Source organism: Lacerta agilis, chromosome 13 (genome assembly GCF_009819535.1).
Source record: "Lacerta agilis isolate rLacAgi1 chromosome 13, rLacAgi1.pri, whole genome shotgun sequence".
Classification (NCBI taxonomy): domain Eukaryota; kingdom Metazoa; phylum Chordata; class Lepidosauria; order Squamata; family Lacertidae; genus Lacerta; species Lacerta agilis.
Window position 1 is genome coordinate 29,973,255 of NC_046324.1, and position 25,260 is coordinate 29,998,514.

Sequence of the window (25,260 nt, forward strand, 5' to 3'; positions counted from 1 at the left end):
TTACATTTAATGGGGCCTCATCAGCAGAGTCTTAAGTTTCAGGACAAGTGTTGCCAGATGCCGGACCGGGGGCAAGAGAGGCAGGGAGCTCTGTCAGAGCCATCTACCTGCCTTGGTCCCTGTTGGGCCCTTTTGCAGGTCACCTCCCCCCACCCACCCCACCAGTTCAACGCCAAGAACTGGAGCTTTAGATACTGATGTTATACCATTCTCGCTCCCCCTTTCTCCTCCTGTGACCTTTTAATCACACCATAAATCATCATCGCTTCTCGCTGCGGCGGAATCGCCTATCGGAGCCCTTTGAAATGCTTCGGCCAGGTTCTCCTTCTCTGACACTGCTTGGAGCTTGCGAGGGCAAGTTCCCTTCCTGCTGGGAAGACAACTCTGGAAATGGGAGCTCGCTTGCACACACCAGGTTGGCTCTGAAAAGGACACACACACACACCCCTCCATCTCCATCACAGGCTAATGTGCTTCAGGTGTCTCTCATTATGGGGCTGGAGAGAGACAAGGAAGGGGAAGAAAATGATACAGAGGAGACCGGGAAGTGGGGTGTGTGTGTGTGCAAGCTGGAGTCATCAATCTTGACCAAGGACCCACCCTCTGCATTCCTAAGCTGCATACACACCATACATTTAGAGCCCGTTCCCCTCCAAAAAAGAATTCAGGGAACTGTAGTTTGTTAGGGGTGCTGGGAATTGTAGCTCTGCCCATAATTCTTTGGAGAAGCAGGTAAAAGGTAAAAATAAAGGACCCCTGACAGTTAAGTCCAGTCGCGGACGTCTCTGAAATTGCGGTGCTCATCTCGCTTTACTAGCCAAGGGAGCTGACGTTTGTCCGCAAACAGTTTTTCTGGGTCATGGGGACAGCATGACTAAGCCACTTCTGGTGAAACCAGAGCAGCGCACGGAAATGCGATTTACCTTCCCGCCAGAGCAGTACCTATTTATCTACTTACACTTTGATGTGCTTTTGAACTGCTAGGTTGGCAGGAGCTGGGACCGAGCAATGGGAGCTCACCCTGTCGCGGGGATTCGAACTGGCAACATTCTGATCAGCAAGCCCTAGGATCAGTGGCAGTAGAAGTGCTTTAAATCTGCTTTAAATATATGTTTTGTATGCAACCTTGGAAAATAGATAAATGATAGGTGATAGATAGATAGATAGATAGATAGATAGATAGATAGATAGAGATAGATAGATAGATAGATAGATAGATAGATAGATAGATAGATAGATAGATATAGATAGATAGGTGATGATAGATAGATAGATATCTCTAATGTCACAAAAGCAGAGCAAAGAGGCTACATATGTTTTAAAGTGTTTTTAATGCTGCATTTTATATTGCTATAACCTGGGACCATCTGGCGAGGGGTGGGTAATAAATCTAATAATAATACAGAACAGCGAACTGGCTTCGTAATTTCTCGATCCCAGGTTTTTAATGGAGGGGAGCAGCTCCACCAGCCTCCGCCTCTGCTCCGCTTCTCTTTCCCTGCTTGGTTCAAGATCAAAAGCCCAATGTTGGGCCAGGCCAATGGGCAATCTCGCCACATTGGCACACTTGCACAAGAGGCGCAGCCGGGATAGGTCCCTACTTGATTGTTCCCCAAGGTGTTCACAATAACCAAACCGGCTGCGCTCCCTCTCCCTCCCTCCTTCCCTCTCTCCCTCCCTCAAGTTGGGTTGTAACCAACTCACACGCAGCCCTCCGGGGATTGGGATGTCAACAGCTTGCATAACCCCAACATGCAGAAAATGCCTCTCCTTTGATCGGCCCACCAACCTGTCAACATGCCAAAGTTAGCCCTCTCCATTTTGCGCCGAGAGAAATGGTTGGTGGATGTGCTCATCAACCCCAATGACTTGCAGAGAGCGCAAGCTGTCCTAGACTTTGGTGACCGAATCATTTACCTTTTGCGTCTTATTTTTCAAGAAATAGAGGTGCTGGAACTCACCACGAACACCTCCTTTGTTCCCTTATAATGGAAATGGTGCCCATTTGAGAGGTGCCAGAAGAACTCCAGGGAGTTCCAGCTGAAAAAAGCCCTGCCCTTTGCCAACCTGGTGCCCTCCAGGTGTTTTGGACTACAGCTCCCATCAGCCACAGCCAGCATGGCCATGTTTTGGAACGTAAGAATGTTTGACTGTAAGAAGAGCCTGGCTTTTGGATCTGTTCAGTAGCCTGTCTAGTCCACCATCCTATTCTCACAGTGGCCAAGCAGGTACCCCCATGGAAAACCCACAAGCAGGACCTCAGCAGAAGTGCCCTCTGCCTACCTGTGATTCCCATCAACTATTATTCGGAGGCATATTGCTTCCCTCAGTGGACACAGAACAGAGCCATCCTGGCTAGTAGTCACTGAAAGCCTCATTCTCCATGAATTTATCTTACCCACTTTTAAAGTCATCAAACTATGCCCATCAGCCCCATCCAGCATGGCAGTGAGAGTTGGCATTTAAAACATTGATCCTTGGAACTGACCTATCACAAGCTGGGGTTGGACTAGATGACCCTTGAGCCCCTCCCAACTCCACAGTTCCATGATTCTAAGTCAAGCATCTTCAGCTCAATTGCCCAAACTGTGATGCTCTAGTGTTCTCCTCTGACAAAGCACCAGGAGATTTCAAGGGAAGCCAAATGATGGAGCTTAGTAGAAATCTGAACCAGGGAGTAGCTGTCACTTCAGGAAGAGGTAGGAGGTCTCTCGGAGGCAAAAAAGGCTTGCTTGTCTATCGATAACTGTGGAGTGTGCCATTTCTTGTGAAGCAAGCCACACAGAGAAAGAGAAAGAGGACGCTCAGTGGTCCTATTGGCATGGGAGTCAATTGGTTGCCAATTCCTGCATCTGAGCCAGGATCTATTGACAAGTGTAAGTAATGAGGGGGTTCGTACACTGACACACCCCAGAGAATGCCTCGTCAATGCTCGGATCAATGCCGTTTATTGAGCCCTCATCATATCCCCCGGTGGCTGGCCCCACCCTGCTCCTTGAGAGACGGTAATTGGGGGGTTCATTTCATTTCCAGGACTATCGATGTTCACTCTGTCAGGACGTCACCCAAGACAACTTGTCACTCAGAATTACAGTACAAATTAAATGCAGAAGGGTCCCCTTTGGCAATGAGACAGGGATGCTTACAGATCCATCCAGCAGATATTATTCCCCTTCCTCTCTTGCAATCTAAGAAGTGACATGGCTGAGGACTGAGGCTGAGGAGCAGCTTGGAGGAGCATCACCAAGTTTGGGGCATCACCAAGGGTGGCTGAGAGCCACACAGAATTGACTAGTTGGATTCCACACATTCAGGAAGTTCTCCTCAGTAGGAAAGAAGGGAGGAACCTGCATGGATCAGGTCAACGGCCCATCTAGTCCAGCATCCTGTTCTCACAGGGGCCAAACAGATGTCCCATTGGGAAACCCACAAGCAGGACCTGAGAAGAAGAGGACTCTCTCCCCTCCTGTGGTTCCCAGCAATTGGTATTCAGAAGCATTGTTGCCTCTAGCTGTGGGGGAAGAAGATATCCACCAAACTAGTAGCCATTGATAGCTTTCTCTTCCTCCATGAATTTGTCCAATCCTCTTTTAAAGCCAGCCAAGCCACATTGTGGGCAAATCCCACTGGGAATTAATGGAACAAGAAGCCATGCCAATTTTCTGCATCCATCACTCAAACCTCGTGGCCTGGCTATGAATCAGGATCTCTAGACTTGAGTCTTGCCCACCAGATGTTTAGACTACAGCTGGCTGGGCTTGATGGGTGCTGTAGTCCAGAAACATCTGGAAAGCACCTGGTTGGGAAAGGGGGTTCTGCTTTCTCCTTGTTTCCCCACTTCCCAGGAGCATCTTCTAGCTCAAAGCCCAAACGTTGGCAGTTTGCTGGAAGAGGCGCTGTGTTCTCAGCACGGAAAGCTAATTCAGCTTGCAAAAAGAGCTCAGCGGCAAAGCATTTGGCCGTGGCTTTAAATCCAGCCCTCCCAAGCGCCTTCATTCCCCCAGACATTTCCATTTTGGGGAGGGAGGTAATAGAGAGTTAGACTATAAGGCTTCATAGTGGGAAAGGAAGGGAGATGGGCTCCCAAAGAAAGCTCCTCACACTCAAAAGCAGGTTTGCCATCAGTCATGGTATTTATATGGTCTTGCCAGGCAGGGGCTGTAGCTCAGTGGTACAGAGCAGCTGCTATGCATGCAGAAGGTCAGAGTAGTCAATACAGAATTGTCAATATAAACAGACCAGTGGCCTGAGCTGGTGGAAGGCAGCTTGCTGTGTTCTACAGTCAATTAGTTCTGCCCTTATTTAAAATAATGAGGACTAGAATCTTACTTTATTTTTAGGCTACGTAGGGCAACTGCACAGCATACAGAAGTTCCCAGGATCAATCCCCAGCACTTCCAGTTAGGGCTGGAAAAAGACTGCCTGTCTGAAACCGTGGAAATCTGCAGCCAGGCAGTGTAGACCATACTGAGCTACATGAGCCAATGGTCTGACTTGGCATCAGACAGCTTCAGAAGATGGTGGTGATAAACTGGAGGGAAGAGGGTACATGATGGCTTTCAACCATCCCATCTCCCCCAAGTGCCAAGTATTGGCCCAGTGAGAAGCAAGTATATTGGGGCCTATTGTGAAACACAAGAAAAGCCTGCTGGATCAGGCCAGTGGTTCATCTGGTCCAGCATCCTGTTCTCAAAGTGGCTGACCAGATGCATGTAAGAAACCCTCAAAGCAGAACCTGAACTCAAGAGCACTCTCCCTTCCTGCGGTTTCCAGCAGCTGGTATTCAGACATATTACTGCCTCCGACCATGGAGGCAGAACATAGCCATCATGGCAAGTAGCCACGGAAACCAAGGATGGCCCACCCCATTTCACCGCCTGAGCAGAAATAGGATGGTGCCACTGCTGCCACCGCCCCCTGCAAGTCTTGCTTACCAATCTATCGCTGGAAGCTGCTGCCGCATGAGCCCAGCAGCATGAGCCCAACACACACCAGAGTGCAGCCCCATGGGATTCCGCCACCCGAGGCGGCTGCTTCAGTCTGCCTCATGGGCCGGCTGACCCTGTGGAAAGCCTTCTCCTCCTCCATGAATTTTCCACTCCTCTTTAAAAGCCATCTAAGTTGCCGACTGGCAACTCCAGGTGGAAGATATTTCACATTGTGTGTTAACTTGTCCCCTATATGCAGATCCAAGGAGGAGCTTTCTGAAACCCCTGTTTGTACAGAATAGCAGGCTCTCCCCAAGTGAGAGGCTACAGTGACACATAAGGTGGCCCCTTTTGCTCTGGAGGCAAAATAAAAATAAAAATAAAAAAATAAAAAAAGATAAGGAAGCAGGAACTGGATAAAATAGCTGTAAACTGTAAGGGACAGAGTACTGAATTAAAACTCAATGTAGACATGGAGGCATCCTTGTTATTGGATGCATTGCATTATGTTTACTGATTTTATTTGCAGATGTCATATTTTAAATCGATTGTGATTGCATGGAATTGTTTTGGCCTCTGGCTAGTACAGTCGTACCTCGTGTTGCATTCGCTGCGGGTTGCGAACGGCACAGGATACGAACGCGCCAAACCCAGAAGTAACGGAACGGAGTACTACCGGGTTCGGTGGGTCGTGCATGCGCAGACGCACACAGTGACATCACGAGCCAAATCATGACCCGCGCATGTGCAGAAGCGGCGCTGCAGGTTGCAGACTTATCAGGATATGAACGGGGCTCTGGAACGGATCCTGTTCGTATCTAGAGGTAATGAACTTATTTTGATAGTTAACCCCCCCCCCCACTAAATTGATAACCATCACTGCCTCCTACGGAAGAGAGTTCCACAGTTGATCTTTGCTCTGCCTGAGGAAGTTCTTTTCTCTGTTTGAATGTTGCCGAAAAAGTCTGCAAGTGCAAAAAGGGATGTCTGAATCGCACACATCAAGCATAAAGCGGGGCATGTCAGGACCCGGCTCTTCCCCCAAAATAGCTGTAGATGCTCCTGCTGAGGCTGGAATGCAGGGTGCACCAAGAGGGCATTTATGGGTCTCACGGTAGTAAATCAATAGCAGCCGGGTCAGACTTCCCCCATCTGCAAGGATGCTTAACAAGGTCACCTCCGTATTCTCCGCAGATTAATGAGAAGAGATTACTAATACGGCCCAAGTGACAAGCAAGTATATTAACGTAATTCTCCTCTTGCTTGTAATCAATTTGCTCTGGTAGAACAGTTGCAGCTCTTTTTTGGGGAGGGGAAAGTTTAAGGGCTGTCCCCGAAGCTTTTCTGATAAAGGCCACAATTTTTTTTTGACACAAGCTAACCCCCTCGTCCCCCGCTGTTGAAACCGTGGGCATTCAAAAGTTTTGGCAGAAATGCAGGGTTCAGTTTGTCCAGGGGTTGAACTCTAAAATTAGCATGGAAGTGGGTTCAATATAAGCATTTTCAAGGAATTTTTTTTAATGTTTCCCCACCTCCCAAGTTATTGGGGGCATACTTCCCATCAAAAATCCCAATTACATAAACATCAATTATATACAAAAATTTTGTATCCAAAGGAGAGCGAAAGAAGGTTAGGTGGCAATAAAGAAGCAGTCGAAGTATAAACAGCTGGTTTTCGAGTTGCAGATTTCATGCCAACCTGTGTCCTCTTTCAGAGCAATGCAGACATGGCCTTCCTAACTCTAGGCAGGTGGACACATTCTCTCATCCAGCGAGGCCATTCTGATCTCTTTTAGCTCAAACTCTCCCATTTAGCTCAAAAAGCAAATGGCTACGTTTTCCACCGGGTATCTAAAATTCTTTGAGAAGGAGGAGATAGAAAGAGACCACGAGATGGCTCCCCAATGTGACCTTGCTTTCAAAGATGGCTTTCACGAATTGGTTTCAAATTTGGAGAGAGGCCTCCAGTTTGGGGGGGGGGGCAGAAATGGAGGTGGGTGGGGAAGAAACAGACAACCGCAACCTACTGCTGATGGGCTCTCCACACAGAAACAGACTCCCAGAGTGCTTTCAAAAGCCATTTAGGAGCTTAAATCCTGGTATTAAACCAAGCCTTTCATTAGCCAACTTCTCAATCCCCACCCAGGCTTAATACACTGGAAAAAAAAGTTCTCTCTCCCTCTCTCCCACCTCCCCATTTGACAAAAGGTCAGTCATAAGCCTTTAAGCCGCCTCTCCAATTAACTTTTTCTGCCTCCCTGGCCCAGCCCAACTTCCGCCAAGTCGCCCACTTCCTTCTCCAAGCAAATGTGGCATAATTATTATTTTAAAATAATGATTTAAACGCACGTGCGTGCACACACACACACACACACACACACACACTGCAGGCTTGGAACAAATGTTTCAGGAAGAGCTTCCCATTTGCCTGCAGCTAACACCATTAGCGGCGACTCTTGCTCTCCTGACATCTCTTAACTCAGGGGTCAGCAAACTTTTTCTGCAGAGGGCCGGTCCACTGTCCCTCAGACCTTGTGGGGGGCCGGACTATATTTTGAAAGAAAGAAAAAAAACGAACGAATTCCTATGCCCCACAAATAACCCAGAGATGCATTTTAAATAAAATGACACATTCTACTCAAGTAAAAACACGCTGATTCCCGGACCGTCCGCAGGCCGGATTTAGAAGGTGGTTGGGCCGCACCCGGCCCCTGAGCCTTAGTTTTGGGACCCCTGTCTTAACTTATAAAGCTGCCAGATTCTGAGGGAAAGCGATGATGGGGGAAGAGGAATCAGCCAAGCAGCAGAACATGAATATGTGCCTCTTCTACCTTTCAGGGTTTGGACAATTGTGCTGTCCTCTCAGCCAAGAGGACCAGATCCTTTCTCATCCATAGGGAAATCAATCAGCCCACTGAGAAAACAGACCCAGCTTTTCAGAAACCTGGAGAAGTGGATAGACAGAAGTCGTCTCTCCTCCCCCCCCCCTTCCCATAACACTACAACTCATGGACTTCCAGAAATGAAAGCATTTCTTCATGCAGCGTCTAATTCAACTCTGGAACTCACTCCCACAGGAGGAAGCGAAGACCACCCACTCGGATGGCTTTAAAAGAGGACTAGACCATGGGTAGGCAGACTAAGGCCCGGGGGCTAGATCTGGCCCAATTGCCTTCTCAATCCGGCCCGCGGCGGTCTGGGAATCAGCGTGTTTTCACATGAGTAGAATGTGCCCTTTTATTTAAGATGCATCTCTGGGTTATTTGTGGGGCCTGCTTGGTGTTTTTACATGAGTAGAATGTGTGCTTTTATTTAAAATGCATTTCTGGGTTATTTGTGGGGCATAGGAATTAATTCATATCCCCCCCCCAATATAGTCTGCCCCCCCACAAGGTCTGAGGGCAGTGGACCAGCCCCCTGCTGAAAAAGTTTGCTGACCCCTGGACTAGACAAATTCATGGAAGAAAAGACTACCAATGGCTACTAGCATGGTCGTAGCTTGGGGGGGCAGCTGCCCCCCATATCAGGTAAGACAATGGAAAAACTTAAATAACTGACCAATCATGTTGGTTCTGCCCCCATAACAAATGGCCTCCCCCCCCCCCACAACAAAAATCCTGGTTCCCTCCCCCATGGCTACTAACCACGGTGGCTATGCTCTGGCTCCATGATTACTCTGTGGCAGTAATCCCTACTCAGTTATGAAGCGTGCTGGGTCACCTTGGGCCAGTCACTACCTCTCAGCCTAGCCTACCTCGCAGGGTTGTGGTAGGGATTAAAGGCAGAGGGGGAGAACCACAGACACCATCTTGACCTCGGGGGGGGGGGCGTGAGATAGAAATGCAACAAATAAAACACTTTATAGTCAATTCTGTTCAAGTTCACGGCAACTGTGCACCTTGATTGACTTGGGGGGGGGTGTTAGGGGATTTGCTGATAGGTCTCAGGCAGTCACCTCTGGAAAGAGCCCTACTGGATCACATCCTGCTTCCAACAGTAGCCATTCAGATGCTTCCAAGGAAGTGATAAACAGGCAGGGCATGAAAACACCGAACAACTCTTCTGCATTGCACACCAGCAGTATCTGGTATTCAGAGGTACACTGCCCTGGCACATGGAGGTTCTAACACACTATCATGACCCAGAGCCATTGAGATACAAATTCACATTCTAACACAAGTGGTAATCAATGCCACCCTCTGACTGTGCATTCCACAAGTTTCCCTATGTGTGAAACTGTGCTTCCTTTGGGGAAATGCCATAGCTCAGTGGTACAGCATCTTCCTTGCATGCAGAAGGTCCCAGGTTCGATCCCTGTCATCTCTCCAGGTAGGGCTGGGAGAGACTCCTGCCTGAAACCTTGGAAAGCAACTGCCAACCAGTGAAGACAATACTGAGCTAGATGAACCAATGATCTGAGTTGGTGTCAAGCAGGTTCTTACGTTCTTTAGCAGGGAGCACTCAACTGGGCAATGCCATGATGAAGAAAGAGATTTCTCTATGCACATGATCCACTTATAGCGCATATGTGTGTGTGTGTGTGTGCGTGTGTGTGTAGATAGATAGATAGATAGATGATAGATAGATGATAGATAGATAGATGATAGATATACCCTATCATGTTCCCATCCCTGCCCCCAAACTAAAACCCTGGTGTCTTCCAGATGCTGCTGGACTACAACTCCCATCAGCCCTGGCCAGCATGGGCAGGGCTTGTGGGAGATGTAGTTCAGCAACATCTGGTGGCGCACCAACTTTGGCAAGGCTAGCTGAGCCTTCCCTCATCAGAAGGTGTTCCAGCCCATTAATCATTTTGGTTGCCCTTTTCTGCACTTCCCCCTCTTAGCTCCGAGATATCCTTTTTGAGTCAGAGCCACTAGTAATGCACATGGGATTCCAAACTCGGCTACACAATAGATCAGCCTTTGCCAACCAGATGCCCTCCAGATGTTTTAGACTACAACTCCCATCAGGGTGTTTTGTTTTGTTTTGTTGTTAAAAACAAACCCCACAACAACACCAGGTTTTATTTATCACCCCCTGCCTTAATGGCTTTGTTGCTTTCCCCCTCATCCCTCCCATGGCACAAAGAATTGACTTTTTCAGAGAGCCAACTACTACAATCCCCAAGATCTCTTTCCCAGTTACATCCGATATTGTTGGTGAATATGCAGAATAGGGATGGGTGAATCTGTCGATTTCATTTTCTCACTTTCCCAGTGTTACATTCTCCACATTTCCACATCAGTTTGCAAATTCAGTGACATTTTAGCACAAATTTCTCCCAATATACCCATTTTCAGTGCATTTTTGTCCACTATACACATGTTTGCAAACCAATTTCCCTGAATATAGTGCACCTTTGTGCATTATTTCCCCTATTATATGCAGTTTTCATGCACACTTTACACTAGTATATGCATTTTTGTACACATGACTTTGCTGATTAACTGAATTGCAAAATTCAGAGAAGTGCAAATTTCAAAGGATGGCTGTGTGTCGGTTTAAGTATCGTTTTGGAAAGTGTGGATCAGGTAGGTTAAACCATAAATGCAAACTGAATTTAATTTCTCCCCCTTCCCTAACAGTTAGGGTTCATTTTTCTGAGTTTGTGCCACTTTGCAGTTACATTAATTATCATCTGCTACTTTCTTGCCGGTGTGCTCTGTTCGGAGAGATTTTGTTGGTCCATTTTGGGTTTCACTATCCTAAGTAAATGGACACCACCGGCACTCACACATTTGGCTATATCACTGCTCACTCTTGACTTCATTGTGAAGGTGGTATGCAAATAACCACTTAATTTTTTTTTAAAAAAATATTTATTTATTTTTGCTAAGTCTTACCAAATTCTTCAGGCCTCCCCAGAAATCCTACAGAAATCCAGAAATCCTGAGACAGAAATCCAAATTTGCTTTTACGTTTTGCTTTAGAGAGAGAAACTGCTTCTGGTAAATGGCACAGGTTAAGGCCTGTCTGCTGTTTGTTTATGCCTTATGATAGCAGAGGAAACATTCTGCAGACTAATGATGTTCAAACTCTGACATGCAGGGAAAGACAAGCAAAGCACGCCCCTCCTTTGGAATTACAAAACAAACAAACAAGTTCTCCAAGGCCTCCAAGGACAGAAGCAAACTATGATCTTTCATATACCAGGAAAGCTGGAGAAAGAGTTTTGAGAGGGAATGTGTTAATTTCTTCACCAGCAGGGAATCAACTTAAGGGTCACATCAGTATGCGTCATTTATTTAAACTGTTATTCTGCGGAAGAAAAAAAATACACAGGTATGAAGATAGTTTGCACTGAGCCATGTTCTGCTGGGCAAGGATTATGCAGACTTTCAGACCACACATGGTTCTTCTTCACGTAGAAGTGTCAAGCACAACCAAACCTCTATATCTATGAAATCAGGCATGCCCTGCATTTAATATTTTTCATATCCTAGGGCTAATGGTAGGGATGAAGGCAGTGACCAGCAGTAGGTGGAGCCAGGGCCAATGAACCACCCCAAATAAACCAGATGTTAAAAGCCCGGATTTTAAATAATAATCCAGCACTAATGTCGGCACCAGGCAAGTCTATCTAGGGAGAGAAATTCACAAATTGGGTACTACAGCACAGAAGGCCCTTTCCCAAATGCCACCTGCCTCATTGCAGATGATGGAGAGATCTGCAGAAGCACATTTGAAGATGACTTTAGCATAGGAGCGGCCCAGGCACTGAGGCTATCTTCAAAGGCCTTTCCTGCAGGTGGCGTCACCGTGCAAGATGAACAGATATTCATTCAAACAGCCGGGTCTCAAGCTGGATTTAAATGGGACTTGTTGATTCTAAAATAAAACGGGCATGTCCAGGAAAGCGGCCACCAAACTCAAACAAAACTAAAACGATTATGCAATGTCAATGTTGTGTTCATCAGCCAAAGAGAGTGAGAAAAGGTGGGGGGAAGACAACCCTTGGAAGTTTTCATGCTCGTTGTGAAAGAGGAAAGCCTCCATCGATTGCCTCCAAGGCTAGCCTCCGAGGATATTTTGATGACAAATGCATTGTGTATTTAAAGGTAGTTGGTTCTCTTTCCTTTCTCCAATGTTGCCCTAATATGTTTGCTAAAGAAACATCCTGGCAACCATCAGACAATGGCGTACAAAGAGCAAAACTTAAATGCTGATGACATTTCAACGGCGCATACCAAGACTTGGTATCTATAGAAATCTATGCATTGGCCCAAATCCAAGTGTTCACACCCCTGGGTGGGAGTCCCTTGCCCTTGCCAAAGGAGACAAAGCAATCGTTGATTAGTTCAGGGCATGGCAGCTGAAGACTCTTATCATGGGCCCACAATGCACTGCTGCTTCACTTATCAAATGGCAGCTCGGGACCAGAGAAAGCTCTTCCGATTTTCAAGGGTGGCAAAGTGCTGCCACTTTATTGGTTGGCAGCTGTGAATAGAGGATGCTGGACTAGATGGGCCAATGGTCTGATCCAACAGGCTCTTCTGAGGTTCTTTATACAGAGCCAGATGAACCAATGGCTAAAGCTCAGTGCTTTGCCTGCAGAAGCATGTTTGTTAAAGAAAAATCAGACTTCACAAAGGTCAAGTTTAAGCCTGTGTTGCAGGTTAGTTTAGATAGATGATAGATAGATAGATAGATAGATAGATAGATAGATAGATAGATAGATAGATAGATATGCTTCATCCTGTTCAACTGGGTACAAATGACGAAGAACTATACCCCCACCCATTTTAAAAATGCAATTATTGATCACCTAGACCAGCCTTTACCCAGCCTGCTGTCCTCCAGATGTTTTGGGCTACAAAACAGCTGGTGGTTCTTGAGAGAGCCTTCTTGGTGATGGCCCCAAGAAACTCTCTTCACACAGAGATGCTCCTGGCACCATCTTTTCAAAGCTGCTGGATTGCGATTTGAAATGCTGCAACCTACCCTGAGATGATGATGATGATGATGATACTGTAATAATAATTCTCTTGTAAAAATTCTTAAATTATGCTATTCCTGTTACTGCGTTGAAAGGAAAATAACATGAGATGCTGCTTTATAGTCTATCTGGCTCAATATTGCCTATGCACAGACTGGCGCCAGTTCTGCAGGATTTCAGGCAGGCAATATTCCCTGCCGTACCTGCAGGCACCAGGGATAATCTGCATGAAAACCATGTTGCTGTCCTTCCTTGATGCTGCTTTATATAGAGTCAAACCACTGGTCCACCTAGCTCAGTATGGCCTACACTGACTGGCAGCTGTTTTCTGGGATTTCAGACAAGGGTCATTTCCATCCCTATCTCCAGAGACTGGGGGTTGAGCCTGGGACCTTCCGCATGCAAAGCAGATCCCCTATGGCCCTTCCCCTGAAAGCCAACTTCCTTCTTTCCCTGCCTTTACATTAAAGAGTTAAAGGGTTTCGCAACCTGAAGATTTACTTCTGGATTTCTAAACCACCCGTTTCTTTTGTTATTTAACAAAGAGCACAAGTTCCCATAGAGGTAGGGCAGGGAAACGGGAATCAAAAACATGTCCGCAGAAAAAAAAGAGAGAGATGCTCCTATTTTGCTTTTGTTGGTTTTATATATTCACCGACTGAAATAACTTCTACTTGAAAGGCTGCCAGGTGCCAATCACGAGCCAAAGATATATGAAATCTAAGAGTCGGAGCTACCAAACTCCAACTGGGATTAACACTGCATGAGAAAATACAAAGAGGGTTATATTGCAAAGAAGGAGTTTGTTGCTCGACATATTTCCCCGCTTTTTTTTTTTTTAAGAAACAAAAATGTACTTAAGATGATGAACAATTCCACAGGTGCCTGGGGGCCCCAAGATGTTGGCAATTAAAAGCTATTGGCACCGGTTTGGGGTTTCTTGGCTTAGTCAACTATTTCAGAAATGTTGACACTGCTGCGAAAGATTCCCAGGAGCAAAAAAAGAGGAGCTCAACGTTTGTTCTTTCTCCCAATACACACACACACCCCAAATTTAAATAGCACCTGCAATCATATGTGATCTTAAATACACCCCAGTTAAGAAACATGTTGTTTTCTCTCTGCCAAAAAGGAGGGGAAGAAGAAGAAGAAGAAGGGTGAAACAACAGGAGTTCAGTAAGCGTAATCATGTGGAGGGCTATTTTTGCTTATTATTATTATTATTATTATTATTATTATTATTATTATTATTATTATTATTATTATTTTAAAGGGGTTGCTTTCTGCACATTTCAATCCAACCAAAGTTTTCAGCAATTTCAACGAGAGATTTGAGTGTGTCTTTGCTTAAACTTTTCCCTGATGAAACCACTCAGATTTCCAGCACAGTCCTATGCATGCTTCCTCAGTCCTAAGACCACTGGCTTGTATACCCAGAACACACAGGACTGGAGCCTTAAAAGTAGTTAATGTTTGTTGCCTTTCAACCCTCCGCCTTTTGCAGCAAAACAAACAATGCAACTGTTCACAGCTGGCTGCATCACAACCACCACCTCCACCTTACATGTCTAATTGATCTAGGTGCAGCTAGGCCCAATGAACAATAGCCCATGAAAATATAAGGCCAACCCAGAAGCCAAGCAAATGGTTTATACTCATTCTTAACATTTACCTTAGGATAGCCCCATAGGCACTAAAATGATGCTGCGGTTTTAATTAAATGCTATTATCATTATGAGCCAAGCCCATTACATTTACCTCGTCATTTGTGTTTTTGTTTTAATCAGACTTGTCCCTGTAGCATTACAGGTAGGCACAGATCTAAGGAGTGAGATTAGATATTTTTTGTTCTATCCATTAGCGCACACAGAGAGGAATGCAAGTTATACTTACTTGAAAACTGCAGCGATGCTTTTAGAAGCAAAATCTGAGTAGTGCAGAAAGTGTCTTTAATAACTCTATGGTTCAATTGACTTCCAAGTTAGAGTTTCTCAGCAAAGCCACAGATGTTCAAAACAACCATTTCTGCAGAAGGTATTAGACCACCACCCATTTGTAAGAACTACGGTAAGCTGTCATCACACTAAAACACTAGTTTTAGGAATATGTACAATTAAATAAATATTGGCCATGAACCAGCTAAAGGCTTACATGCTGTGCATGCTTAGCTGGCAACGATGAGTCCCACTGAAATGAGTGGGGCTTACTTGGAGTAAATTTGGGGATCTAGCTGTTGCATATTTGATTGGGAATAATGGGATTGAGTTAACAGCTAATTTAAATGAGACCCCTTGTTTCCCATGGGATTTAGTCAACGATTGCCTTTACACGGATCAGACCCATTACTCTGATTTGCTCCAGAGGAGACAGGGTGGGTTGGGAAGAAAACGGGTCAGGCACTTAAAAAGGTAGCCATTTTAAAGCCCTTTGCTTTTTGCCCCATTCCCTGCCCCCTCTAAGATAATGTACCGGATACAATAATTGACTTCTAAGAAGAGATAAATCTGCTCCAGACATTTACCCAGCTGGCCAAGAGATGAAGGTTTAATATTAAGCATATGAACAGTAGCCAGACATTCTCAAAGCTGGGCTGCATAAAGAGAGTTCATTTGTGCTATTAGAGCCTTATATCTCCCGGATCAATTCCACCTCATCGCAATTTAATTGCATAAGGGACCCAACTCAGATTTTGCACAATGCCCGTCTCCTCGCTTGCACTAACGTTTTCAGGTGCTAGAAAATATCAAGTTTTGCAATACTTCTTTTTAGAGATACTTAAAAACACAGAGGGTTCATACTTAAGAAATGGAAACCAGTAATACACCCCCCATGTGTACTGGAGCACCCTTTCAAACATATGCAGACACTAATTATATTAATTCCTATAACTTTAAAAACATATGCACATTCATGTCATTTGATAAGATGCACAAGTATGACATAATAGTTACGCTTACCAAAACCAGGGGGAGCTGTCTGTGGGGGAGGTTTTTTCTTTTTTTTAAACAAAGGTTAGTTGTCAGAATTTTTTTTTTTAGGAGAAGAGTTTAGATCTTCTTAATTTTCCATTACGCACCCTCCAGATGTCTTGCAGCAAGATCTGTTGCGCGTTTGCTAGGAGGCACAACCTATTGAGTTCCAGGGAACTTGCTTTCAAAGACACAATATGAGGACTGCATCTTTAGTCCGCAGTAACTTAGGCAAATCTCGCACCTCCGGCAAAATGGACTCGTGCGTTTTATGTTGTGAACTGCCCCGAGATCTACAGGTATAGGGCGGTATAGAAATTTAATAAATAAAAATAATAAGCGACACTTTTAAACAAAACTTACATTTACAACGATTACCAACCACCCCCCACACATTAAAAAGCTGCAAACAGTTAAACCTGCATTTCAACCCAGAATTGCCCAGGGTTTTGTTGTTGTTGTTTTTGCAAGGGCCTTCTGCAAAGTCAAACGAGATTGTTGCCTCCAAGTGTTCCGTTGAAAGGAAAGGGCATGCAATTGTCCTTTTCTTGGGGTTTGTGCAGCGGATGTTCCCAAAAGATTAGGGTCTTCGCCATCTACTCCAAAGCTAAAGTAGAGGTGGCAGCACCCAGGGATACTGGTAACTGCTTCTGCATCATTATTGCTTCTTTCCAACAGCCTGGCAGGAGTAGCAGTCCCATTGCCCTCACACCAGCCAAAATGAAGCATAACTTTATAGGCTCACATTTGCTTCCCTTTCCAAATATCCCCCTTCATACTGTTCCCCACCACCACCACTGCTGGCCTTTAGATTGTAGACTCTTTGGGGCAGAGACCTGCTTTGTTGTGTAACATTACCCTTCCAAGCATCCATAGAACACATAGACCAGGACACATACATAAATAAATAAAGCTAGGCTAAACATGTACACACAGAACTCCCAGCATTTAATTTTCTGTTTTTAATCTGTATTTCTTAAAACACAAGTCTGCCAAAAAGCCAGCTGAACTCCGGGATCCCATCACGATCCCAACAGGGGGGGGGGGAGAGGAACCAAATGGATACCAAATAACAGAAACAAATCACTTTTCTTGGCATTCTCTTGCAAATGCCCCCACTTGATGCGGGGGAACTGTGTGATTCCACTAATGCGTTCTTGCATGCCATTTTTTTTTTTAAATCCTTATCAATGGGACTTGTGCTGGAAGATTTTAAAGTGGATCATGGCCATTGTACATTGGCAAGACTCATGTCAGAATGCCATTAACCACAGAGGATGCCAAAAGCAGCTGATGCCCCCTTTACACACACAAACTCAATTTCTGCTAGGGAGATGGGCTGGTTCTGTGTCTACGGTATCTTGGTGGCTCTGAAGAGGAACCAATGCGGGTGGGAAACCCTATTATCCCCAGAGACATATACAAAGTGAGGGTGCAAAGGAAGGCTGGGAAAAATTAGATACACTTAAATCAAGCTCATTCTAGCATGGAGGTCCTATCCCTGTGTCTCCCAAAAAGGATGCTTTGTTAGTCTCCGGTTTCCAAAGATCTTGAAGATTTGCTTAATTGTGATGGTCTTTCTCAAGATAGGAAGGAGACCAAACTCAGCTTAAACCGTGGTTTCCTATGCCGTTGCTGCCACTGGAGGATTCGCTCAAAAGTCCCAGAAGATGCAAAAATTTAAAGTGGGGGAAAGAGGAAAGAGAAGAAGAAAGGAAGGAGGGGTGAAGAAAGAGTGTCAGCTGGGAAAACCTGATGGGCTTGTGATGTCAGCCTCACTGCAGTTCGAGTGGGGAAATATCGGCAAGTACAGAAACTTTCTGCATCGTATTCAAAAGAGACATTTGAACATTTGGGAGCTGGGTAGGTACCCAGGTCTAAGGACACTGAAAAGACCCAGCTCATTTGTTTTAAAGTTTGTGATTTGCCTTCCAGCCCACAGGAGTCCTGCATGAAAGGGCAGCACCTGAACCCTGATAAATCGCTTTGGGTTTTTTGTTTTTTTAAAAAGCATTTTCAATAGTCGGTCAGCTTTTGTTACCTTGGTCTTTGTGAAATCTAGACCCCTTTGAAGTCCATAAAGGCAGAGTCTCCGCCATTGACTTCAAACGAAGACAGCCTTCCACTCGGAAAGTTAAGAGTGTCTTTCATACCTTATCCCATAATGGAAAGTTTCATAAAAGAGGCACAAAGGTGGGGAGATGGTAACATGAAGGGAGAAAGACTGGAGAGTTCATCCGGTGTAAAAAAAAACAAGAGCCTTGCTCACGTAATTTGGAGTGTGCAGTTGGCCATTAGATTTGTGGCCTATGCACACTGACTACGTGGAACAAGAAGACGCTTTTAAGGAAACTCTGGAGACAATGGCGACCCAAACATTTGGGAAATATTTTGATGAGTACACCATCCGGGAAAGACAGCCCTAATATGGAAAGGATTTATCAGAATTCCTAGAGGGAGGGGACAACAGCTGTGTTTTAATTTGGATTAACATACATATTGTACCAGCGGTTTGCCAGCTCCTATACGTTGATCCAAAACTTACCTCCATTGTTAAACAACACTTTGGGTCTGTTTGAGGTTGCATTCCATTTATAAGTTTGTGTGCTGAACAGGGGAAGCTCTGTGTGACGGTGGGGAGCAAATGATCAAAAAAGAGGACATCCCGTATTTATTTATTTTTAGTTTCTGCCTCTCCTCACATCCCAAAAGCTCAGAGATTTAAGCAATTTTTTTTAAAAAAGGGTTAAAGTTAAATCAATAGTTTGTGTTCCAATCTAATTAATTGGGGGCAAAATTCCCCGTCCGTTCAAGCCATGATTCTTATTGGCAGAGAGGAAATTTCAACCCCAAGTAGCCATTTCCAGCTCAGAAATAGGATTGACCATTACTTTGGGTTAATTAATACACTGATGCACTGTTCTGAAATAATAGAGCTTTTTATAAGGCTGGGTGAAGCACGAAGAGTGGGCTAGGGAAGACCTGTAGCTCAGTGGTAGAGCATCTGCTTTGCTTGCAGAAGGTCCCAGGTTTAAACCCTCCATGTAGGGTTAGGGGAAGAAAAAAACTTCATTCTGAAACATTGGAGAACCACTGCCTGCCAGTGTGGGCAACACTGAGCTAGGTGGACCAACAGTCTGACTCAGTGCAAGGCAGCTTCCTGTGTGCCAATGTTGATGCCTGCCTAGCATGCTCAAATTCATTTCTGACCTTTGGGTGGGTGGGTGGGGGGAAGGGCTGTAGCTCAGTGACAGAACTCAAGATTGACACGCGACAGCCAGCTTCCAGTTCATTCCCTCCCTGGAGCCCCTCGACGGTCAACTGCTGCCAGTCAGTGCAGACAATTCTGAGCTAGATGGCCTGACTCTGTGGTTCTTCCATGCTCTCTAATTTCTATGTTCCTAACAGCAGGAGGAAGGTTGAGAAGGTGCGAAACTGACCATCCTGTTACTCAGGCCAACCTATTCCACCCGCCAGACAATGGGCTGCTTTAAAATGTCTGTTTCATCTCACCCCAGAGTTGTGAACAAACTCTGATCTGGTCGTAGCAAAGTGGAAAGAGAGGTCTTCAAGATAGAAAAACGAAATGCAACGGACTCTGCTTAGGGACATGTGCCTGCCTGCCTGTGCTGGGACTCCGAGAGACACCCTTGGTGTGTGGGTGGGTATCATAGGAACCAACTCCTAGGGGCCGAGGTCTCTTCGCCACTAGCCCCCAATAAAACATGGGGCGGGACATATCTGGGCCCCCAATATTTTATTCAAGTTGGCACCCTAGTGTGTGCTTGTGCGCGCACGTGTCGGGTGCCCCCTAAATCCGTGAGAAAAGGATATGTGGAGACGGAGGCACCTGCCTTACCTGTACCAATGCAGCCCTTTCTCGTAGCACCTGTCGAAGAAATGCGGTTCGGCCCCGACGGCTCGGACGTCCGGGTGGATGCGCAGGAACTCCAGCAGCGCACGGGTGCCGCCTTTCTTGACGCCCACGATGATGGCCTGCGGAAACTTTTTACTCCCAAAGCCGTTGGCCACGGGCAAGGCTCCTCCGGCCGAGGGGCTCCCGATCCGGCCGTCCCCCACGTCGTTGTCCTCCTCTTCCAGCCTCGCCCCGCCGGCCGCCGACTCCTCGTCCTCCCCGCCGGCGTCCCCGGCCAGTCCCGGGAGCAACAAGAGGAGCTTGTGCGGGGGGTTCCCTTCGTCGTGCGGCTGCGCTTGTCGGATCAGGCCCGCTCCCCCCGGGCGGAGGGTCTCGCAAGAGCCGGTGAGGCAGTAGAAGAAGTAGCTGAAGAGCAGCAGCATGGTGAGCAGCAGCGGGGCGCGGGGAGGGGCGCGCGCACCCAGCAGCCCCCCGACGTGCGCCCGGAGAAGCCCGCCGCGGCTACATCCCATGGGGGGCCGGCCCCGGGGGACGCGGGACCACGGCGCCGCCACCCGCGGCAGCGGCAGCAGCAGGAGGAGGAGCAGCAGGAGGAGGAGCGCGGCCCGGAGGGGACATCGCTCCTACGGGGAACTGCCGCCGCCCCGGGAAAGGTCCCCCCCTCCCGCGGCTCCCGCGGCTCCTTCTTCTCGCTCTCAGTCTCAGCCCAAGTGGAGCTTCCTCGCCCAGAAGGTCCCCAATTCTTCTCTCCCCCACCCGTCTCCTTCCTCACCAAACGGAGGAGCCCCCCCTCCTACTCCGCGAGGAGAGTCAGCTGCGTCCTCCCCCGCCTCTCTCCCTCCCGGCACCATTCAGCAAACTCCGGTCACTTTCACACCCACCGCTGGCACCGCCCCCTCGAAGGGCTGGTCACTTTCACTTCGCGCGGCTCCCCGAGGAAGACGCTGCGCGGGGAAACGGACTAGCCCAGAGTCCCTCGGAGAGGCGCGCCAGGAGCGTCTGCTATCTCCCCGGGAACCCCGAAGAGCTGAAAGGGGAGATCCTGGGCGCCTGGTTGAATAACCGTGCGCGCGCGCGTAGGATCGGGTTTCCATGCGCGGGGATAAAACACCGCTGATTTTTATTTTATTTTTAAAGAGGGGTTACTTCCCAGTAAGTATGGAACGGGCCCCTCAAACTTTGCAAATTCATCAGCTAGCTAAGCAGACGCGCTTTTCAGCCTCTCTCGAGTAGATACAGGTTTGCAGCCCGGAGAATGGTCCGGAACCGTCGACATCGGAAGTTTGTAACAGATACAGAGCACAGCGAAAGAACTTACTGTTTAAATTTTTCATATGGTTGAATTATTTCAAAATGCATCACCATGAGACGTGCAGGGTGCTAAAGAGGACAGCTCGACCTTCCTTAACTAGGGGTGCCACAAGATGGGGTTGGATTGGAACTGAGGTGACGGGAGTAGTTCAGCAACATCTGGAGGGCACAGGGTTGGAGAAGGATGCAGTAATAAAAGCCAATAAAGCAAAGCACCACTGACCCGCCACCCCAACCCCAATTATGGAAGGGGCATTTCCCACTTACTTTGACCCAGATACTAGACATTCAGTGAAACTGGACGCAGGCTCAAGAATCAGGATTAATGGCAATTAGCTGCTTGCTCAATTGAGGTGGGGGTGGATGTGTGGTCCCTCCAGACATTGCTGGACTCCAACTCCCACCAACCCCACCCAGCATGGCCCAAGTCAGTGCATGATGGGATTTGTAGTCCAACAACATCTGAAGGATCGCAGGTTTTGCAGCCCTGAGACAGACCAACAGTCTAGCTCAGTGCATTCTTCCTCAACCCTCTGGACTACAGCTCCACCCCAGCCACCATGGCCAAAGGTCAGGGGATGATGGGAGTTGTAGTCCTGCAACATCTGGAGGGCCACAGGTTCCCCAGCCTTTAGCTGTATCCTGGATGCCTTTTGGTATTAGGCACATCAGCTAGAAATTAAAGACTTATTTAGGCAGCATAGGTGCCACCTCGCACCAAAGATTGTGGGTGCACACAAAGAAGGGCTTCAACATTGCCTGTTGACGGGGGGGGGGGGAGGGCAACAGAGTTGGCTCCAGTGTCAGGCAGTACATAGTTCATCTATGGAACTCAGTCTTGCAGGGGACAGTGATGGCCACCCACTTGGATGGCGTTAAAAGAAGATTGGATAAATTCATGGAGGAGAGGGCTACCCGTGGCTGCTAATCACAATGGCTATGCTCTGCCAGGGAGAAATGCAGAGTACTACACTTGGGAGCAGAGTACTACACTTGGCTTGAGAGCAGTACATGTGAAAAGGATCTAGGAGTCTTGGTAGACCACAAACTTGACATGAGTCAACAGTGTGATGCAGCAGCTAAAAAAGCCAATGCAATTCTGGGCTGCATCAATAGGAGTATAGCGTCTAGATCAAGGGAGGTAATAGTACCACTATATTCTGCTCTGGTCAGACCTCACCTGGAATACTGTGTCCAGTTCTGGGCACCACAGTTCAAGAAGGATACTGACAAGCTGGAACGTGTCCAGAGGAGGGCAACCAAAATGGTCAAAGGCCTGGAAACGATGCCTTATGAGGAACGGCTTAGGGAGCTGGGTATGTTTAGCCTGGAGAAGAGAAGGTTAAGGGGTGATATGATAGCCATGTTCAAATATATCAAAGGATGTCATATACAGGAGGGTGAAAGGTTGTTTTCTGCGGCTCCAGAGAAGCGGACACGGAGCAATGGATTCAAACTACAAGAAAGAAGATTCCACCTAAACATTAGGAAGAACTTCCTGACAGTGAGAGCTGTTCGGCAGTGGAATTTGCTACCAAGGAGTGTGGTGGAGTCTCCTTCTTTGGAGGTCTTTAAGCGGAGGCTTGACAGCCATCTGTCAGGAATGCTTTGATGGTGTTTCCTGCTTGGCAGGGGGTTGGACTGGATGGCCCTTGTGGTCTCTTCCAACTCTATGATTCTATGATTCTATGCTTCTCAATGCCAGTTGCTGGAAACCACAGGAGGGGAGAGTACTGTTCAGCTCAGTTCCTGCTTGCAAGTTTCCCACTAGTGTATTTGGTTGGCCACCATGAATGAGAACAGGACGCTGGACTAGATGGGCCATTGGCCTGATCAAGGAGGCGCATCTTATGTTCTTAAATTTAAACATCCGTTGACCTTTAGTATGTCTAGGAGTCTCCAGATGGCTCTCTATGATCACGGAGGACTGCAAAGTGAATTTTGAGGTTGGGGGGGGGGGAATTGGAGGTGGCTAGAGTCATCTGTCAAGGTGAGACTACTGCCATATTATTTCCATCTTGCTGAACATCTGAACAGCAGGTCTCCAGAATGATCTGTCACATTTACCATGAAGACCCATGATCTCTGAAAGGAAACGTAAAGCACATTGAAAATCTAGGGGGAACTCTCTCTCTGTGTGTGTGTATGTGTGTGTGTTGTTTTCTACTTCTAGAGGAACAGGACAAAGGTGATCATTTTGACATGTTACAAAATGTGTAATTTACAATCTGCCTTGAACCTTCAGGGATGGGGAATGATACAAATCAAAGACAAATGTGTCTTCACTAGTTTTATGACTTCCCTGCCCCCACCCAAAACTGGAATTAAAGGAAGATCAAACAAGATTTGAGCAGAAGAACTGCTAGGTTAATTGAGAGGGGGTGGGGTGGGGGAGAGGATGTTTTACAGCCTACATACAATGAACAAATATTTTCACATCTGATTTCCGCCACCAGCAACAACAACCTCCACATTTTGGGGACTGTAATTATTGTTTCAAATCACTTGCCTCATGGGAAGTGATTTGCCACAAAAGACCGCCTTTTCCCCTGCCGAGTTCTAAACCAAAGATGGGAAACATGTCATAAATAAACAGCAATTAGTTTGATGATAGCCACATGCTGGGCAATTAACAATTAGCCCTCACAAATGTCAGCTTTAATTAAAGAGGTACAGGAGTTTTTTTTGTGTAGGTGCGTGTAGACACACAGATACATGCATTATACAGATTGAATGTGTGTAGTTCCATTATCAGCCATCAATTTAAAAATGAGTTTAAAGGAAAGGCCTGGTGACCCGGAGCAATTTTTTTATTTTTTGGCATTCAGCTGGAGAATGTTAGTTGCTGGGGAAGGACACATTCCGTCAGAAAAATGTTCTTTCGCAAGCCTCAAATGTTCCACCCTATGAGCAAAGGTTGCAGCATCTGGGACTTCTTAGCTTAGAGAAAAGGCAAGTAACAAGCAAAATGATAGAAGCTTTTTAAAATGGTGCATAGGATTGGAGACAGTGGATAGAGACAGGGGCGTTGCTGGGTGGGGGGCGTTAGGGGCGGTATGCCCCGGGTGACAGGGGAGGGTGGGGGTGACAAGCAGCGGACCCTCCCGCCACTCCCACGCGCCGCCGCTCCCTCCGTCACCCCAGGAGCAACAGCACATGGCTGAGCGAGCACCCCGTCCGTGCAGCGCTGCTGCTCCCGAGGTGATCGGCGGTGTGTGGGGAGTGGCGGGAGGGGCCACTGCTTGTCACTCCCACACGCTGCCGCTCCCTCCGTCACCCCGGGAGCAACAGCACATGGCTGAGCGAGCACCCCGTCCGTGCAGCGCTGCTGCTCCCAGGGCGACCGGTGGTGCGTGGGGAGTGGCGGGAGGGGCCACTGCTTGTCACCCCCACACGCCGCCGCTCGCCCCGTCGCCCTGGGAGCAGCAGTGCATGGTGTGTGTGGTGCTGCTCCCTCCGGGGCCACGGAGTGAACGGCGGCACGTGGGGGGTGACAAGCAGCAGCCCCTCCCACCATTCCCACGCGCCGCCGCTCCCTCCGTCACCCTGGGAGCGGCAGCGCACGGCCCGACGACGGAGTGTGCCTGCGCAACATTTCACGCAGGCACACTCTGTTGTCGGACCGCCACTTCCACGGCCTCCTTTTGAGTCGCAGAGTGAAAGGGCGGCTCGTGGGGATGCCGTGCGCTATCGGTGGGGAGCCGCCAATCGTGCTCGGCAGCCCCACAAGCCGCCTTTTCGCTCTGCTGCTTAATAGGGGCCTGCGGAAGCGGTGGCGGCACTCCGTCGTGACGTCACAATGTGACATCACGACGCCCCGCCCCCAGGGCATTTCCTTTTGCCGCCCCAGGTAGCGCGGAGCCTTCTTCCGCCACTGGATAGAGAAAGGTTCTTTCTCCCTCACGTTGCTAGAAGTTCGTCCACATCCAATGAAGCTGAATGTTGGAATATTCAGAGCAAAGGGAATAAAGTCCTGCATGCAGCACATAGTTAAACTATGGAACTCACGCTTGCAGGAAGCAGTGATGGCTACCAACCTGGATGGTTTAAAAGACGACTGGACCAATTCATGGAGGATGCTTAGCCACAATGGCTATGCTCTAAATACCAGTTGCTGGAAATCACAGGAGGGGAGAATGCTCGTGGGTTTTCCAAACTTCTGTGGGAGGTGGAGCTAACCAGGGGCCCCCTTCAGCTGATTTTAACACCAGGGAGGGTCTGTAGGGAAGGAGGTGG

At 47.5% G+C, this 25,260-nt stretch overlaps 1 protein-coding gene across 1 annotated transcript in view; it reads right to left on the reverse strand.

Moving 5' to 3' along the window:
• Positions 1-20,307, reverse strand: part of HS3ST6 (heparan sulfate-glucosamine 3-sulfotransferase 6) — a 72,249-nt gene extending 51,942 nt beyond the window's left edge. Inside the window, exon 1 of the mRNA XM_033167344.1 lies at positions 19,696-20,307. Coding sequence (XP_033023235.1) covers positions 19,696-20,225 — 530 coding nt within the window. The 5' untranslated portion in view covers positions 20,226-20,307. The remainder of the gene's footprint in view (positions 1-19,695) is intronic.
• Between the last annotated feature and the right edge of the window lie 4,953 nt (positions 20,308-25,260).